This window comes from Mus caroli, unplaced genomic scaffold (genome assembly GCF_978045245.1).
Source record: "Mus caroli unplaced genomic scaffold, Mus_caroli_1 scaffold_19, whole genome shotgun sequence".
NCBI lineage: Eukaryota > Metazoa > Chordata > Mammalia > Rodentia > Muridae > Mus > Mus caroli.
The window spans coordinates 22418846-22437064 of NW_028227274.1; the positions used below are offsets into that span (position 1 = coordinate 22418846).

The following is an 18219-nucleotide window of genomic DNA, read 5'->3' on the forward strand; positions in this document are numbered from 1 at the left end:
AGCCTTGCCTTCTGTTCGTCTGTATCATTTCTGGTGGAGGAAAGGACCACCAACTCACAGGGGGTGGCTCTGCCCTCCTGTCCCACTGTCCTATAGCCTTTCTTATTGACAGTGATCAGTAAAGGAAGGAGAAAACAAACTAGCAGATCATAGGCCCAGAATCCTCAGTGGCAAAGAAATGGTTCCAATCAGAGAAGTAAATAGCGAAGGAGAAACGTTCACTTCCTTCAAGGGGACAAAGCAACAAAGCGTGCAGGAACATGTCTCCTGAGGTTAGAAAGGTGCTGGCAAGTTTTGGTTTGGAAATTCCTGTTGTGCCAGAACAATTTAAGCATTATGAAAATTAGAGTGTGCTTTTTTTCCCCCTAAGGATTTTGAGTCGGATCGTAGATGTTTTCAGAGTGTTATCTGTTTGAAATGTTTGGATTTTTTTTTTTAATCCACTGACTTTGTGGACAGTGTGACCTCCAGAATTCCAACTGAAGCTCTCCTGATATTCCAATCCTGCCCATGTAGTCTCATCCTGGAGCCATGCTGAATAACAACCTCTGCTTTATAGCATCTTGAGGACTGTTTCATTTTGGGGATGTACCACAATGTGTTTACCTATTTATCCACTAAAGGCTTTAACTTGACACAGATTGGGCCTATTACAAATAAAGCAACTGCAAATATTTTAATAGTTTCCAGTGAATATGTTTTCACTTTCCTAGAGTACATACCCAGGAATGGAATGGCAAGGTCATAGGGCAACCTCTTTGCTGATAAGTTACAGCTTATGTTTTCATTCTTGTTACAGTGAAAAGAAATAACTAGGCTATAGTTTAACCTTATCAGCTGCCGCTTGTGGAAATATTTTGCCTACCATGGGTCACAAAGGTTTTCTCTTGTTTCTTTCCAAAATTTTTATGGTATTCCATTTTACTTTTAAAATCATGATCCATTTTGAGTTTCTTTATGTATAGAGGAGAATTAAGTTGAGGGTTTTTTGTTCTGCTTTTTTGTTTTTTGTTTTTTTAAATATAGAATCTAGTTGTTTCAAGACCACTTGTTGTAAACTGTATCCTTTCTCTGTTAAATAGTCTTTCACTTTTGTCTAATGGACCATATTTGTGTGCCCCTTTCTGTATTGTTCTGTCCTTCTGCTCTGTTGAAATAAATATTGACATAAATATATGCACAAAACCTACTTTATTGTTATATAGTAACAACAAATGAATTTTAAAGTGCTATTTATGATGAAATATACAAGTCATAAATATAATAATATATAGGCTATATATGTTGGAAATTAGAATAATACGTATAATCTATAAATTTAACTCAGTTCCAACTAAAAATCCAACACGGTTTTATATAGAGACAAACAAGCTGGTTCTAGAAGCTGTATAGTAAGGAAGAAGAAATGGAAAAACCTTGGTGAATTGTAAAAGGTGATCTTAGAAGTATCATTCTACCCAAACTGAAGAACTATAGGATCATAGTAATTAGAACAATTTTATATATATATATACACATATATATATACATTTACATATATCACATATATATGTATACATATATTTTTTTTTTACATTTGACTATTGTTTCTGTGTAGCAATAAAGTAGGTTCTTATGATTTGGTCATGTATCATGAAACATTATTAAACTCAATTTCGTGGTTTAGAAACATTTTTGCTTGTTGTTCATAGTTATTTAGGTAGACTATCATAGCCTTTATGAACAATTCTACCTTTTTCTTGTCTTCTCTCTCTCTCTCTCTTTCTCTGTCTCTGTCTATCTCTGTCTCTCTCTTCTGTGTATGTGTGGAAGGGAGGAAAGGGTTTCCATGCAGGATTAAAATAGGAATGATAAGGGCAGACTATTTTTTTTTTGTTTTAAAAATATAATGAATTAGGCATTTGAACCAGTAAGAACCAATCAGATTCTGGCATTCATTGTCTTCTTCACATTCAATAGTTGGTTTTTCCAGAGGCAATAGAAATAGGAAGCTATACTTTTCCATCACTGAGCAGTGTGTACACAACTATGAGGTTTGCCTCAGTCAGATCTGTGTTTGATACTGCAGCATTGCTTCTCGATGAGTTTTGGTTAAAATTTACAATTAATACATAAAAGCCAACCTGACTTAGTCATGAATGTTTCATTTTTTGCAATCCGTTTATGAGATGTGCCACAAAGCACATGTTCTCAACACACCACTGTATCTCCTAGGGAGCAGGAAGCGATCCTCCAATATTCTGCCTTCTTCTTCTCACTTATCATCTGCTGTCCTTGCCTGAAACGCCCTTTATGTACAAGGCCTAGAAGTCCTGGAGCAGGATATTTAAAGTTTTCTGGTGATAATAACATAACACCTTGCATATTAATAAAAACAAAATGATGTTAACCTCCTGCTTGGAAAATTCTAACAGAAATTTGAAAATATTAAATGAGCAGAGTCCATTACTAACAAAGAATTGTAATATCATCCTATCTTTCTAGAAAATTCTGACCATGATTCCAACTGAAGAGGAGAAGCAGAAAATCCAGGAGGCTCAGCTGGCTAACCCGGAAGTACCGTTGGGCAGTGCGGAGCAGTTCCTTCTCACACTCTCTTCCATCAGTGAGCTCTCTGCTCGGCTCCACCTGTGGGCATTCAAAATGGATTATGAAACCACAGAAAAGGTAGGCAGGTTGGAGGGGCATCCCACATGCCTGCACTTCCCAGTGGTCTTTATAGTTGGTAAATACTAAGCTTTCAAAGCCTTGTCCTTGACATGGAGTTTGGAGGGTGAGCTGCTGGTCATTGTGTTATAGCTCACACCAGGTGGTGGGCATTGCATCTGCGGTAGGTGGCAAGTGCCTTGCTGATACCAGCCTCAGATTCCTGACTGTAGGGAGCAAATAAATGACTTTTTGTGATCAAAAATTTTCATGGTAGAAACTATAAAAAAGTACAAAGTGGGGGAAATCTATCATGTTCCACTTGTTGATAATAACCCCAACTTGGCACCGGTCATGGTGGTTGGCAGCTTCATGGGTACCTTTGAGAAAATGGTAGTAGCTACTTTTCTATTGTGTGGCCAAATGTCTGTGGAAGAAAGTACATATGGGAGGAGGGTTTTGTTCAGGGCCCATGATTTCAGAGGGAGAAGTCTTTCAGGAAGAGGAGAGTCGTGATGGTGAGAGGGACAGCTCCGTCCATGGTAGCAGCAGCAGCTTAAGGCAGCAGACAGAAAAACAAATCATATGAGAACTAAAAAGTCAGACATAGTAGCGTGTGTCTGTACTCTCAGTGCTCCTATAAGACAGGTATAAATTCAGATACAGAGACACACACACACACAGAGAAGATGAAGACTGGAGCTGGGAGGAGTTAACATGGGGCTGGACTGGATATATTCTACAATAGTGGGTTTGGGAGGTTTGAGGGGAAATTTCAGGGTGAGCATTTCTAATGCAAAAATCTGAAACCTGTGGATGGCCAAAATAATACTGTAGTGAAAATTTCATACCTGACCTTATGAGACAGGACACAATGAAGCAAAAGTATACTAAAAGTATTTTTAAATATTGTCTGAACTTACCTTCTGGCTTGGTTGTAATGAGTGTGTTATGATGCCTGAGTGAGTTTTATCCTTATGCTTAGATCCCATCTCTGGGGTGTCTTATTAGCTATATTTAAATGTTTCAAAATATGTAACACATCTGAGTCCCATGTATTTTGAATAAGGGATTTTATTTGATTTTTATCTACATCTGAACTCATGGAATCAAGCAGAAATGAGACTGCAGGGTGATTGCTGCAACTCAGTTGTGAATCATCTGGCATGCTTAGGTGATTCTAGCAGAGTAAGATGATGCTGGAGAAAATGATGTGTGACTAGCTGTGGTTGAGGACTGGCAAGGCAGGGCTGCTGGAGAGAGTATGGGGACCCAGGCAAGTGAAAAACTTCCCATGTCAAGGCCAATGAGGCTGCAGGACAGGTTAAGTGTCTGAGGGGTGACAGAAACAAGAACTGTGGCTTTCATATGTGTCCAATCCAAATAAACCCCACAGGCTTCATGTTTTCCAGGATAGCAATAATATTTCTTAAGACCAATTCTTAAATGTAGTTAAAATCTGGAGCTGTGTGTGTGTGTGTGTGTGTGTGTGTGTGTGTGTGTGTGTGTGTGTGTGTTAATATGGTTCTTGAGTGTAATCTTTGTACATAACAACGCCATGTCACAATGTCAAAAGATCGAACATACCTATATGAGTAACTCAGGCTAAGAGGAAACAGGAGGGGACTGAGGTGGTCCGCAGACTGTGAAGGCACAGTGTGTACTGTCATCTGCCTGCAAAGAAGAAAGACAAAGAGGATCCTGCAATGGTAGTGCTGAGGGGTCAAGGAAAGAGAGATGGCCTTGGAAGACAGCATGGCTGTGGGGAAGGCTGATGGGAATGACTGACATCCTGCCTGACCAAGGAAGAGAGAGCAAGCAGTCGTCACACCAGCACTAGCTTCCCATAGCCTTTACTCTGGTGTCTGCAGGTAGACCTACCCCTCGGCCCCCTCTGCTACCTTTCAGGACTGTTCATATCTAGGACCAAATGCCTGTCACACCAGCTTGTCCTATGCTAGGAACTATTGCTTACTGGAATACCTTTAGACTAACCAAACCTGGAAAAGAACAAAACAGGCCAAATTTCTTACTCATCTCCCTCTTTCTTTTTATCTGAAAGGAAGTGGCCGAACCACTTTTGGACCTGAAGGAAGGAATAGACCAGTTGGAGAACAATAAGACTCTGGGCTTCATCCTGTCTACTCTCCTTGCCATTGGGAACTTTCTAAATGGAACTAATGTAAGACTTCCCAGTCCTCACTCCCTGGCAGCCTTTATCACAAGGCCTCTGCCATCATATACTGATGAAGCTGTACCTTCCATTCTCCGAAGCACAGTGGAACAAGCAGCTTTTATGTCTTCTTGCTGAAAAATTCAAAGCTTTCTGTCCTTGAAATATCAGGGGCCACTCATTTGAATATGAACTCTTCTATAAGAAAGCTTGAAAATATGTATATGCTTTATAAAGTACAGCTCTAAAACATTAACCTCAGAGGATTTTCATCCAGAGAGATTCTATTTCCCTTTAAGCTTCTCACTCAAATATTTAGGCTTATATACATAAATTTTAAGATTCAGTTTGTTTTAAACTGTGTGTGTATGTGCACATACACACATGGTGTGGGTTCCCATGGAAACTAGAGGTTTTGGATGCCTTGGAGCTAGAGTTATCAGCCAAGTTGTGAGCCATCCAGTATAGGTGCTGTGATGCAAGTGATCCTCTGCAGAGATGTATGCCACCTTAACTACAGAGATGTATGCCACCTTAACTACCAAGCCATTTTTTCAGGCTTGAGACTGTTTTTAAAAAAGCAGACAGCAGGTAGCTGCTGAAGGTCTGACTTTGGCCAGAACATTGATATTCAGTAATGGTCAGAGGAAAAAGAAACGGTTGCTGTGCAGGTGTCAAAGGCCTGTGAGAGCCCTGGGAGGTGGCTCAGGGATGTGGCGAGGGTGACTGCTCCAGTTTGAGCAGCAGCAGCAGCAGCAGCAGCAGCAGCAGCAGCAGCAGCAGCAGCAGCAGCAGCAAGAGTGTGTGGCCCACCAGCCTTAGAGAAACTAAACACTGGGCTACTGTAGACAGACACTGAGCCAGTTGAAAGAGCCTGGGTAATACTTGTTTTTCTCATGTCACCAAACAGGCCAAAGCATTTGAGTTAAGCTACCTCGAGAAGGTTCCAGAAGTCAAAGATACAGTGCACAAGCAGTCTCTTCTCCACCACGTGTGCACCATGGTAGTGGAAAACTTTCCGGACAGCTCAGATCTGTACTCAGAGATTGGGGCCATCACTAGGTCAGCCAAGGTATGTCCATGGACTTGGAAAGTCTGGCCTCATGGGCCTCACTGTTGGGTCTTCTGCGTCATCACAGAGGCATACAGTCCCTGGTAGTGCGCCATTCGGTGCTGCCTGTACCGCCTGCTCTGGAGTCGACAATTATGATTCATTTCATGCCATTTCTGAACTTTTAAGATCTTTTTCCTATCTCTGGTCCTTGCTTAGATTCTTTCCTACTGAGGTATGAGGGGCAGGCCTGCCGTATGATCCTTATTCCTGTGTTCACTGGGGAGAGTGTTACCTTCCAGACTACCATCTCCAATATTGCAAATCTTCAGCCTGATTTTGGTAGGCAAGCCAAAAGATACTATCTGATTCCTTCTGGGATTCCATAGTACTGAGGGTGAGATCTGGAATTAGAAACTCAAGTATGTCTGGCTCCAGTGCTCAGAGATTGGCCGTTCCAATGATCTTACACACAGGGGACATTTTTATAGGGCTATAAACAGGATATGGCCTTGGACCCTCAGCTGTAGGCTCTTAAAGTGCAGAATTAATATCTTTGTTAGCATATGGCTGGTTAGGGATGAGACCATTGCAGTATGTGGTCATGTAGCTGCTTGCAAGGTAGGGGGACCACTGAGTCAGAACAACACCCAGAGAAACCCAAATATAACAGAATTGGGAAAAATGAAGCTATGGGTGTGTTGGAAGCTTATGGGGGTGGGGTGGGGTGGGCAGGAATATCTACAGGGCACAGAAGCCAAGCCTCTGTGGGAAACCTTCTGGAAATACAGTGGGCATGGCTGTGTGAAAGGGAAGTATTAGGATACACCGGAGTTGAACAACGAGGTGTGGCTGGAGAGCAGAGTGGCCAAGAGGTGGAGTCTGGAGCTACAGAAGTAGCTTGAGGGAGATCTCTTCCCCGCCTCCCATTGGACTAGCATGTGACCAGGTAGCTGGGAGTCTCTTTCAGCTGCCTTAGGAGTGACAGTCTGGCAGTCACCAGGTATACCAAGCCAGGTCCCTCAGTTGACTTCATGGTATACCTGCCTTGAGACACAGGCATAGCTAGTGGTTTTTCAGTCCTGAGAAGAAATCACAGAAGGTTTTTCAGCATACATTCTTCTAATTGTAATGCTCTTAACTAACCACTAAGACATTTTTCCAGGTCCCATCAAATGTATTTTTTTTTCTAGACCAACTAACCCGTTGCATTACTTTAGAAAGCATCAGATGGGGCTATTCAGGTCATTCTGAACTCTTTGCACTTCCTAGAACACTGGTTCATGCTGTGTCTCATGTGACTGTGCATGTGTAGCTTGCATGAACTCTCAGGATCTCATGCCTCTCCACCTCCATACACACCCAGGCCTTGAGGATACTGTAGAGTTTAATCTACAGGAGGCGACCCTTGCTGACATGGATTCACTTCCATCCTGCACTTGTCTTTGTGTATGTACTGTGCTATCTTAGACTTCTGTGCATTTAATCCCTGAAATGGGGAGTGTCGCCATAGCTACTCCATAAGTATTGAATGAATATATGAATGACGATGAAAAAAATGACCCAATCATTTTTCACATAAAGTGTGAATTTCAGTGAAGAGAAGTCAGCTGTCTTGGCTGGGTGAGCATAGCAGAGCCTCCGGTGACTGGGGAAGTTCCTTAGTCTTTAGTAAAATATTAGCCGCAAAGAACAAGAGGACCCCGGGAAGGTTTATGAGACTTCTGCTCAGCTCATCTTGTACCAGGTTCCTCCACTTCATGTTTGAATTTACAGTTCTCAAATATTCTCAGAACGTTTCTTCCCAGACAAGGCAAGCAAAGGGGACTCTTGTTTGGGTTCACTTGGAGAACAGTTTCATCACTAAATAGGTTGATGTGGAGACAATGAAAAATACACATGTGAATCATTTTTTAGGCCGCAAATATGCTTATATTTGGTTTTGATGCCTGCTTCCGTCCAGAGGCACTCTGGGCTCCCGGCTCGGGCTGCGGTCCACCTGTTTCACTCCCTTGCTGTGTTCTCTCTCCCCCCTGATTTTCAGGTTGACTTTGATCAACTTCAGGATAATTTGTGTCAGATGGAGAGGCGATGCAAAGCTTCATGGGACCACCTCAAGGCAATTGCAAAACACGAGATGAAGCCTGTTTTGAAACAGCGGATGTCAGAGTTCCTAAAAGACTGTGCAGAGCGAATTATAATTTTAAAGATCGTCCATCGGAGGATAATTAACAGGTACAAGCGCTGAAGAGCTTATGGAAAATTGAAAGGATTTCCTACACAAGGATCAGAAGGTTTAATTACAAAAATGTTACTGTGTATTCTAGGCACACATGAGGTACTCCCACAGCACTGATGTCTAGATACCTATGTATGCAAAACAGTGCCATTGGGTCTTAATTGGAAGGAATTCTGGGAACAAATTAATGCAAAATTCCCCCTTGACCCAAGAATTGCTTTTGTAAGATCCCTGGCAAATTGCTTCTTTTCTGCAGCTGCTGGAGTCATCTCATCTACAAAGCGCCCACTCCTCTGTGCAGCTGCTCTCCCTGTTAGAAAGGTTATCTTAAGTCTGGTCTATACACAGCCATCTGAGGACCCTCTGGTGTGTTCTCCAGTTGCCCTCCAGCACTTGCACCTGAGTGGGGACTGGGCCCTGCCACCATAGGGGCTTTCTTTTGCGTCAGCCTTCCTCAGAGTCCCAGGGTCTAGGCAGCTTCGGGAGGCCTGCTTCACTTCCAAGGAAGCTGGCTCAGGTTTAGTGAGCCTAGTGTGGCTCTGAGCCTATCTGTACCACTTCCTTTTAGAGCAGGCATAGAGTCCAGGTCTTCCAACCTTCCAGGCACTGCTGAGCCACTCTTCCACCACGTCCTTTTGTGCTTTATCACAGTACAGGGATTAGGAAGATCTCTAGCCTTCCCTCTTTTTCTTCTTTATTCGGCTTCTCCTTTTATCATTCTGAAGCCCATGTAGGACTTTCTAAAACCTGGTGTTTGTACCTTCCCATAGCTCACCCCTTCTTGTGTCATTTCCTGCTTTGAAGAACATACTTCCTCCTTGGGCTCTGTGTGATATATGTACATGGTACTTGTGAGTGTCGAGGCAGAGGTCAAGGTCAGATATCATCCCCAGTTGCTCTTCCCAGAGCCTCTCACTGAACCTAGAGCTCACTGATTGAACTTGAGGAGCTGGCCAACAAGCCTCAGAGATTCTCCTGGGATTTTTGCCCCAGTGCTGGTATTCCAACCACACACTTCTATGCCTGGTTTTTCCTTTGGGTGCCGGGACTCTGAACTCATTGAAGGTCACACAGCAAGTACTTTACCTACTGAGTGATCTCCCCGACTCCCCTTCCTTAGCCTTGATGGCAACTAGTGAGAAAAGGTAGGGGATATAAAGTCCTGGGCAGGATAGCAATTTTGGAAAAAAAATAGTATTTTTTAGGTTGATGACTTACCCATTGATCAGGACTTTTGAAATTAAGCTGCTTAACTGTAAATCCCCTGACTCCATTTCAGCCAGCTACATCTGTGTTTCAATTACATTATCTTGCCTTTAGATGGGAGAATTTTAAAAGATATTTTGTCAAGTTTCTTACTCAGGTTATATTATCCCTTTGGTATAGTTATTAAAGAGGACATGAGCTGCTTTAACCCTTTATTCTTTTTATTATGCAAGTGGTTACCAACTTTTAAAAAACAAGAACATGAACAGTTTCTATTTGAGATGTTGTTAAAACTAGAGCAAATTCATTAAAGTCTTATAAAGTTGTTGTGCCTGCTGTTGGTAACCATTTTTATCAAGATAGATTAAAAGCTTTTCATTGATAAAGCTATTCCTTATGATGTATTTTCTCAAATTGATCCATCCAAGGTGGTCCCACGGATGATGGTCGCTCCTGTGTGACCTGAGTTTACTGATCTTCACTATTGGTTATGCCCCTGGGCATGACCAGAATGGACTAGAGATTGCCATAGCTCTGGTTGGTACTTAAAGTTACATGACTGACAGGTGGTATCCATGGTAGCATCCAAATTTTAGAACACTGAGTTGAAAGGAAGTCCTTAGTAGGAGCCTGGATTATAGAACTGATTAAAGAAGCAATTCATTGCCGGGCATGGTGGCGCACGCCTTTAATCCCAGCACTTGGGAGGCAGAGGCAGGCAGATTTCTAAGTTGGAGGCCAGCCTGGTCTACAAAGTGAGTTCCAGGACAGCCAGGGCTATACAGAGAAACCCTGTCTCAAAAACAAAACAAAAAACAATACAAAAACAAAAAAACAAAAACAAAAACCAAAAAAAAAGAAGCAATTCATTGCTAACCTGCGCCATGTTGCTTTGCTTTGCATCCTTAAACACTGCCCAGACCTACTAGGGTAGTCTTTCATCCTACATATTGGGAAATAGACAGAAGACGAAGAAGACGAAGAAGATGAAGACGAAGACAAAGATGAAGATGATGAAGAAGCAGCGGCAGCAGCTTAAATTAGGGCCTTATACCTTATAATCAGTAAAAGTATATTACCATGTAGGCCTACCTGGAAAGCTTCAGATCAGAAAGTTGTGTTTGTTTGCACAACTGTTGCTTCAGGCAATACTTGGCTTTCAAAACTTTTGTCCGTCATAGAAAAGCTTGTTCGCTGGCACCCGCACATTCACCTTTCATCTTCTTCTGCCCTAACAGCCTTGAGTTGCACCATGGGTGCTATGTAAACTCAACCATTCCCAAGGGATCATTTGTTAGCAGCTACTATGAAAGCATGGAAGCAAAGCAGACGAGAGTTGGGGGGAGGGGGTTACCTCTCCCTAGAAGGCCAGGGTCTGTAGGTAGGCATACCTGTGTAGATATGCATTCCCCTATGTAGACAGGCTTTCTAGGAGACGGCAGAAAACAGGTAAACACCCAGACCCACACCCTACCCTCTGAAGTCGATTCCTCCTTGTGGAGCCTATCACCTCAGTAAATGGTACACCTGATTTAAAGGCTGGCAATGGGAAAAGTGCACGATTCTTGTCTTGACTTGAACTTATAGTGATGGGAGCTAGTCCCTCCATAGCCACGGGACCTGGGTGTCTATAGCCCAAAGGTCACAGTCAGCTAATCTCTTAAGGCTTTTGCTTCCTCCAAGTCATCTGCCTTTCTGAACAAATGTATTGTCTTTCTTTCAAATGCACATCTATTGTTCTCAGTACAGTCTATTTGCTTGTTCCCTTCCTAGTTTGCAACATAAAGACTTAAGTCAAATTTTCAGTTTATACATGAAGTTTTGGTGCCCTTGGATCTAAAACAGTGCTCTGGTGGTAGAGAATGAGCTATTTGGAGGTTTATATAAAAATTTACATTAAAAAAGAGGAGTCAGTAAGGTCATTATTACAAATGGTGTTACTGTCTGTGGAGAACAGATTGCTATGTTGATTCTTGTATATGCACAGTTTTTGGAAAGTGATAGAAGATAATCTGCACAGGATAGTATACCAACCTATCCTTGTAATATCTATTTTACATCTGGTAAGTAATGTCATGCGTCAGTAAGAGCCAGGAAGCTCAGGCTGGAGTAGTACGGGGTGAGCAGTTACACGAAGATGCTGCTTTAGGTACGATGGTCTGGGAAGGCTCTCTGGGGCGGTGATGGTTTGTCAGACATCTGTGGGATAAAGAGCATGTCCATCATCATCATCATCGTCTATGCACCAAAATGTTCTGAGCATAGCAAATGGCTCATACTGGATACCTCGCCAGTCCTATGGCTCTTTGCTCTTTGGCCTCTGTGTCCTTTTAGGATTCTTTACAGACTACAGAGGGGCCTTATTCCATCCTGAATAATGATAACCAACGGTCCAAGGTGGTTGGAATCATGACAAATTGGCAGAGTGGAGCTGGCTGTGTGGTGCTTGTGTGCATATGTATGCAATTTATGCGTTCATCTGTAGGTGAACATTGGGTTCTTAGTTTTGGGCTGTCAAAAGTGATCCTGCTGTGAACATTTGTGTAAATGTTTTTGTATGTACACACATTTTCTTGTCTGAGTGTATGCACAAGAGGAAAACTGCTAAGCCATGTAGGTCTGTCTTTAACTTTCTGAAGAACTTTGTCACAGGCTTTCCATAGCAGTTGGCCCTCACATGTTCCTACCACTGCTGACAGAGAATCACAATTTCTCCAAGTCCTTGCCGATGCTCGACTATGTTTTGGAGATAGCCATCAGTGTGCTTGAGGCAGTATAGCCATCTGTTGTTTCAACCTTCATTTCCCTGTTGACTAACAATTTGAACATGTTTTAATGTACTTCTTGGCTATTTGTATATCTTTTTATAAAATAAGAAATGTCTGTTCAAACCCTCTAGCTGTCTGTTTCTCAGCCACGAGTCCTGAGATGTCTCTGTATATCCTGGGCAGAGTGCCTTACCACATGTATGACTTGCAGACACTTTCTCCCATTCTAAAAGCTGTGCTTTCGCTGTTGGTAAAGTCCTTTGAAACACAAAAGGTTTTAATTGTGGTGCAGTTCAGTTCATTCTTTTCTACTGGTTGCTTATGTTTTTGGTGTTATATCTAAAAATACATCTAATCCAAAGTCATGGAAATTTGTACCTTGCTTTCCTCTGAGGGCTTGCTTTCTTGCTGTTTGCTTTGCTTGTTTATTTGTTTGTTTCAGCATTTTTGCCCCCTTTGCTTTAAAAACAACTTACATGTTTTACTCTGTTATGTTTTACAAAAGGAAAGCAAAGTGTCCTTCACTGAAAAGCAAATTACATCCATATCAAATCTGTACAAATCAAAGTGACCAAAGCCACAAGGGTTTGTCTATGGGTAATGGTGTCATTTATGTAATACTCTTTGTTCTACCAAAAAAAAATGTCCCATATTTTCCACTATCTTATTCCTTGCTTCCTGGTACCTAAAATCTGTGTGCTTTACAAAGCACAAAGCAAATAGGCTCTAAGGACTTTGTCTGTGGAAGTGTCTTGCTGTGGAGGCTCGGATTGCCTTGCTCTCAGTTTCTCTGCCTCAGCAAGCAGGAGTCGTCAGGTCCAGCTTAGCAGCTTTTAATTTACAAACATAGGAAATTTTTTCCAATTTATTTGACATGTCTTAGTTCAATTAAGATTGTATATTTAGTACTGCAAGAAAATGTTTCAAGATGCTTGGAAGCATCTATTTAGAAGCCAAACACTTTATAAGCATCTATTTAGAACCCATTTTTAAAATATACCATCTGCACACATTCAGTTCCTCAAGAGCTAAGTGAGGGATTTCAAACACTTCTCTGTCCCCATACAGTTCTTACATAATCTAGAAATTGTGCTGTGTCTCCCTTAAGATGTAACTTGGTCATTTTCCTGGAGAGTCTGGCAGATCCATTTACAAATGTAAAGACAAAGCAATCTTCCACCAGACTTAGCATCAAATGTAAAGGTCAGCAATCTTCCACCAGACTTAGCATCATTTCAACAGATGAGAATGGGAAGTGAACTTGAATTTTGCTTCATCTTTACCCCCAGAAGATGCTTCAGCTTAACAGGCCCAGGAATGAATAGAGTCTCCTGCAGAAAGCCTAGCTCGGGGATTTCTTAGAGAAAAGTTCTACACAAGTAATTCTTGTCATCCCTGTGTTTTGTGTGCAGATTTCACTCATTTTTACTGTTTATGGGCCATCCACCTTATGCAATTCGAGAGGTGAACATCAACAAGTTCTGCAGGATCATCAGTGAGTTTGCCCTGGAGTATCGCACGACCAGGGAAAGGGTTCTACAGCAGAAACAGAAGCGGGCCAACCACAGAGAGAGAAACAAGACCAGAGGGAAGATGATCACTGACGTAAGTTTCCTGGACGCGGGTGCTTCATGCTATGGTTTTTGAAAGTAAGAGAAATCATAAGTAGCTCTACAATTTTGGAAGTATATGTTGTTTTCTTCTTCCTGTTTGTGAACAGCAACACAGAAAAGCTTCCTCTTCTACAAATTGCTCTCAGGCTCTTCTTCTGCCACGTCTGTGAAAATCTGTTGTGTAACACAGGAGTACCAGGACAGTGAAAATTGAGACAGGGTGCTTAGAGACATCTTAGGTGATCCTGAGGACAGTTGACATGACTGAGGGGTGTGTGTGTGTGTGCATAGCAGGTAATACCACCTAGCATAGAAAGGCAGGTGCATTTACTGGACATTAAATCAGGCTTTTCATTCTCCTAATAGTGTCATGTATCCGTCAGCCAGTTAGACCACCCAGTTTGAGAAGGTGAATTGACAAACTGATGTCATTCCTCTAAGACGTAACCTGGTGGTCACATAATTTGAGTCACAGAGTGTTGGGGTTGGAAGATATCCCAGAGGACATTAGGTCTAGCAGAAGTTTCTCCACAGCACCTGAGGTTATCTTCAACAGTTATCTCCCCACACTGCTGGCTCTCTACCTTTCCTCTCACCCATGAGCCTACCTAGGTACTATATCACAGCCAGGGAAAGGATTGTGAAGCAGAAAAATGGGCAGGCTAACTACAGATGTTGTATGGATGTGGCATGTTTCATAAATGGAGCCAGTGTAGACTGGCAAAGGTGCCCAGTGCATGCTTTCTTTCCAATGTGCCTGTGTGTACCATGAAAGTCAGATGCCTCCCTCATGAATTATTACCAGTAAGCTACAAGTCTCTTTTTGAAAAAAATATGAAGATATTTTCTTAGAGTCCCCATTTTCGGGTAATCTTCCTTTCTTTACTTACTTGCCTAGGCTTGGATGGAACAGGGAATTGGAGCCATTAGATCCTATCTGGAACCTGTTGGAGAGAGCCCCAGTGTGATTTTTTTTTTCATTGTTTTCATTAGTGTCTGTGAACTTTCCCCATTGGTGCAAGAGCTTGGTGTCCTGGGCTCCCCAAGAAGGGGAATGGAAGGAGTAAAGGGTTAAGCCATCAGAACTTCCAGCACTCCAGGGGCTTAAGCCTCAGCTGAACTCAAGTCAGGCAGATGTCTCTGCAGAGGAAAGAAATCAATTAAGCCCTTCTGGAGGCTGCCATCTGTGGCCAGGGGAGTGTTCATAGTCAGGCAAAGGAGGGAGTGTGGTTACTAAGTGTAAGCATTCCTGAGGCCTCTGACTTCCTGCGGATGCCCAGATGCTCTGACTACGAGATGCTTTGTACTTAAAAGGCAGTTCTAAGAGGAGTCATAGACTATCTGTCCCCTGTCACCCACTTATTCCCAAACCTCTTGCTTCCTTGGGTGCTTCTTGACCATCTCCTGGAAGAAGCCTGGTCTGTAGCCCTTCACAACTCTGAATGTTTGTGCTACCAGCCAGGCTATTCCATCTTTTAAAATCTAGTTCCCTTAGATCTTTGGGTTTCTGGGGTATTCAGAAAGCAAATTGGAGCCACTTGGGCAATCTATGACCTACATTTCGTTCCAAAGTGTTATTTTTAAAAGTCTTAAAAAGGGATCATTTATTTCTGTGGAAATTAGACATATTGTAAGGCAAACAACACAAGTCCAATATGCTTATAGTTAGGAAAACACATTAAAATTTTTTGCCAAATTCCTGAGAATTTTTTTTTTTTAAATAGAGCCTACTAAGTTTTAAATTTGTCCTTCTTTGAGAACATTTGGCTCTGGAGAGGTAACGTTTCTAGAGTGTTCAAAAGTATTTAAATTTCTATTAAAATCTGGACAGTAAAGATTTCTTCAATGATGTTAGCTTTCAGACTAGTCCATAGTAGCAGAGGTCATAGTAGTATTTGTGTGGAAAGCCTGCCACCTGCTGGAATATTAGAATATTGCTACTAGAGCCCCACAGTCTTGGATTTGCCCAACTCTGAGAAAGGCTTGCTGTATGCCCATTACTAGGGTGGCTGGACAGGCGTGAGGACAGTGAGAGACAAGGTCATAACCTAGGGATGGATGACACAATCTGATTAGAAAATGGCATATGCACAGCCAAAACTGAAGCCACTGGGTAGACTCAGAGTTGTGGAGCCTGAACATTGGAGTTAGAAAGGATTTTTAGAGAATTCTGCAGAGAGTCAGTTTTATTGTAGGTACAAAATAAATAGGTTTGTATGTTAGCAGCTCACAATGAGAAGTCTGCAGGAATGCTGGAGACTGCCTTCTCTGATCTGCTGTCTCTCCCCAACCTTCCTGCCTTCCAAGCATGCTATGGGCCCCTTTCCCACAACACAGAAGTCCTTCTACAAATGGCCCAGTGTGGAACTCACTCTTCATCTTTTTGTCTTAACCTGGTTTTAGACCTCAAGGGGGACCCTGCAGGTGTCCAGGCAAGGAAACGATCCGCAAAGAGATGAGAATGAAAACAACTGTTAAGATTGTCTTTGTCAACCAGGATAACAGGTTGGGAAGTCTGATATCAGGCAGTTTATTCCCAACACACTTAAGCCCAGTATAATTTGGAAAAGTTTCCTGGTATAATACAATCCTCCACTGCACAAGGAAGTGCAGTTATATCAAAACTCAGGGTCATTTCTGCCAAGAAGATGGGTTCTAGAGATAGGCTTAAGGGCCCAAGGAAGGTCCTGGCCTGGTCTCAGTCATACAGACAGTGTAGAGGTCATTTGGGCTGTTAGCGATTTCTGGTCCTGGTTGTGGGAACTTGGGGAAGCCCTGGTTATAAGGGTCATTTAGATTACTAGCTGCCTCCAGTCCTAGCTGTGGGAGTTGGCCTGACCCAACAGATAACACAGATCACTGGGCTATTCATCACTCTCAATTCCCAGCTTTCTGGATGGAAAAACAGGTTTTTAAAAATCTCTCCCATTGGAAAGAAAATCCTGTGTGTTTAATATTCCTGGTTTCTTTAGTTTCTCTGTGGATACAGAGACTTTGTGCTGTGTTTCCAATCATAATCCAAATGGTCTATGGGAACTCAGCTTGTCAAGTCACAGGACTCTATTGCAGAGGGAAGAGGGACCCTAGGATGAGACCCTTCACCTTTTAACCCTGACTACTCCTTCTATAGGAAAGGGACTGATGGCCCATCAAGGCCTTGGGGTGGCTGGAGATGCAAAACACAGCATCTTGCATATGTCCATATGCCTGATAAAAATGCCAATCATCCTGGCTAAACTGATAATTCACTGAACAAGAAGGATGGTAGAGAGGACTTGTTATCTTACAGTCTAAATGTATAATCAGTTCTCAAAAAGTCATGCCTGGTCTGGCCTCTAGCCTCTGGAAATACTTATATTAAAAGTGTGTTGAGTTTGAATCAAGATACTGGCATGGTTTTTCATGTTCACTTTATTTATAAAAAGGGTCTTCAAAGCACATCTACTGATAAAGTAATTGCAGTGCAATGTCACTTCTGGTGACTGCCTTAAAGAATAACAACAACATTTTACAAAGAGCTTAACTTCGTGTGTTTGAAGATATTGTAGTATGTTATGTTGTTCTTGGGAAGTTTTTCATATGTCCTGTGTGACCTGTGTGTAGAAAGCCCCACAGGTGGGGCATCAAAGAGCCTAGAACTTGTGATGGGCACAGCCAGGTAAATGAAGGCTGGTCTACTCACTGAGTGAGGCCCAGGAAGCCAGTAGGTAATCATGGGCCAAGCAGACATAACCAGCTACATGAGTCTAGAAGCTTCGTTGTGTTCAGGGAGACTGATTACTGACCTCATGGGTTTGCTCAGGAGTTTGACCTAAAGCCCTTCAAATACCTCCTGCCTCCTATCAGTGTGATCTTGGAGCACTGAGAAAGCACCCTGTAAGGACAGAGAGAGAGCCGGAGCCTGGCCTCTTCTGACTTATGACAGCATACACTGCTGTTAGTGGCTGCTTTCTGTTTTCTGTTTTTTTGGTTTTTTGTTTTTTGTTTTTGTTTTTGTTTTTTGTTTTTGAACATGATCTGTCAGTGAGATTATTTCATCTTTGCTGATGTCTGTGCCTTCTAAGAATCCTTCTGTCTTTTCCATCTTGTCCTGCCCTGTCCTTTCTGGTAGACCGATGACGAGGATGAAACTGAGGTATGACAATTCATGAGTGTGAAGAATGCCACATTTGCCCTTCCCCTGTGTGCTGTAGAGTAACCTAACAGTCAGCATGAAGTGGTAGCAACATTTAGCACTGGAAAACTGTGCATGGCCATTTTCTGATCAGTCTTCATGTGATCACTAACCATCTGATCCGCTCTTGTCATTGCTGTTTGTACCAGAGATTGGGGCACTAACTACATTTTGCCATGTCTCTGAGCCACAACTAATCAGTTCTCTGTCGCTAGGATCAGGTGAGGCTGGAAAAGTGGGCAGTTTCCCTTCCAGCCCCTTTCTGTGCTTTTTTACAATCCAAGCTGAGCACAGAGCTGCACGTCTATAGTCCTAGAACCTAGAGGCTGAGGCAGGGGAATTGAGAGCT

The 18219-nt window shown here is 42.4% G+C and overlaps 1 protein-coding gene across 4 annotated transcripts in view; it reads left to right on the forward strand.

Moving 5' to 3' along the window:
* Fhod3 (formin homology 2 domain containing 3) overlaps positions 1 to 18219 on the forward strand; it is a 423897-nt gene that overhangs the window by 394639 nt on the left and 11039 nt on the right. For 2 of the 4 annotated variants that reach the window (XM_029472088.2, XM_029472089.2), the window contains 6 exons: positions 2485 to 2667; positions 4709 to 4828; positions 5730 to 5891; positions 7915 to 8105; positions 13496 to 13688; positions 17808 to 17831. In XM_029472088.2, the coding sequence (XP_029327948.1) occupies positions 2485 to 2667; positions 4709 to 4828; positions 5730 to 5891; positions 7915 to 8105; positions 13496 to 13688; positions 17808 to 17831 (873 nt within the window). The remainder of the gene's footprint in view (positions 1 to 2484; positions 2668 to 4708; positions 4829 to 5729; positions 5892 to 7914; positions 8106 to 13495; positions 13689 to 17807; positions 17832 to 18219) is intronic. The other 2 variants (XM_021150413.2, XM_021150415.2) reach the window with 1 other exon arrangement.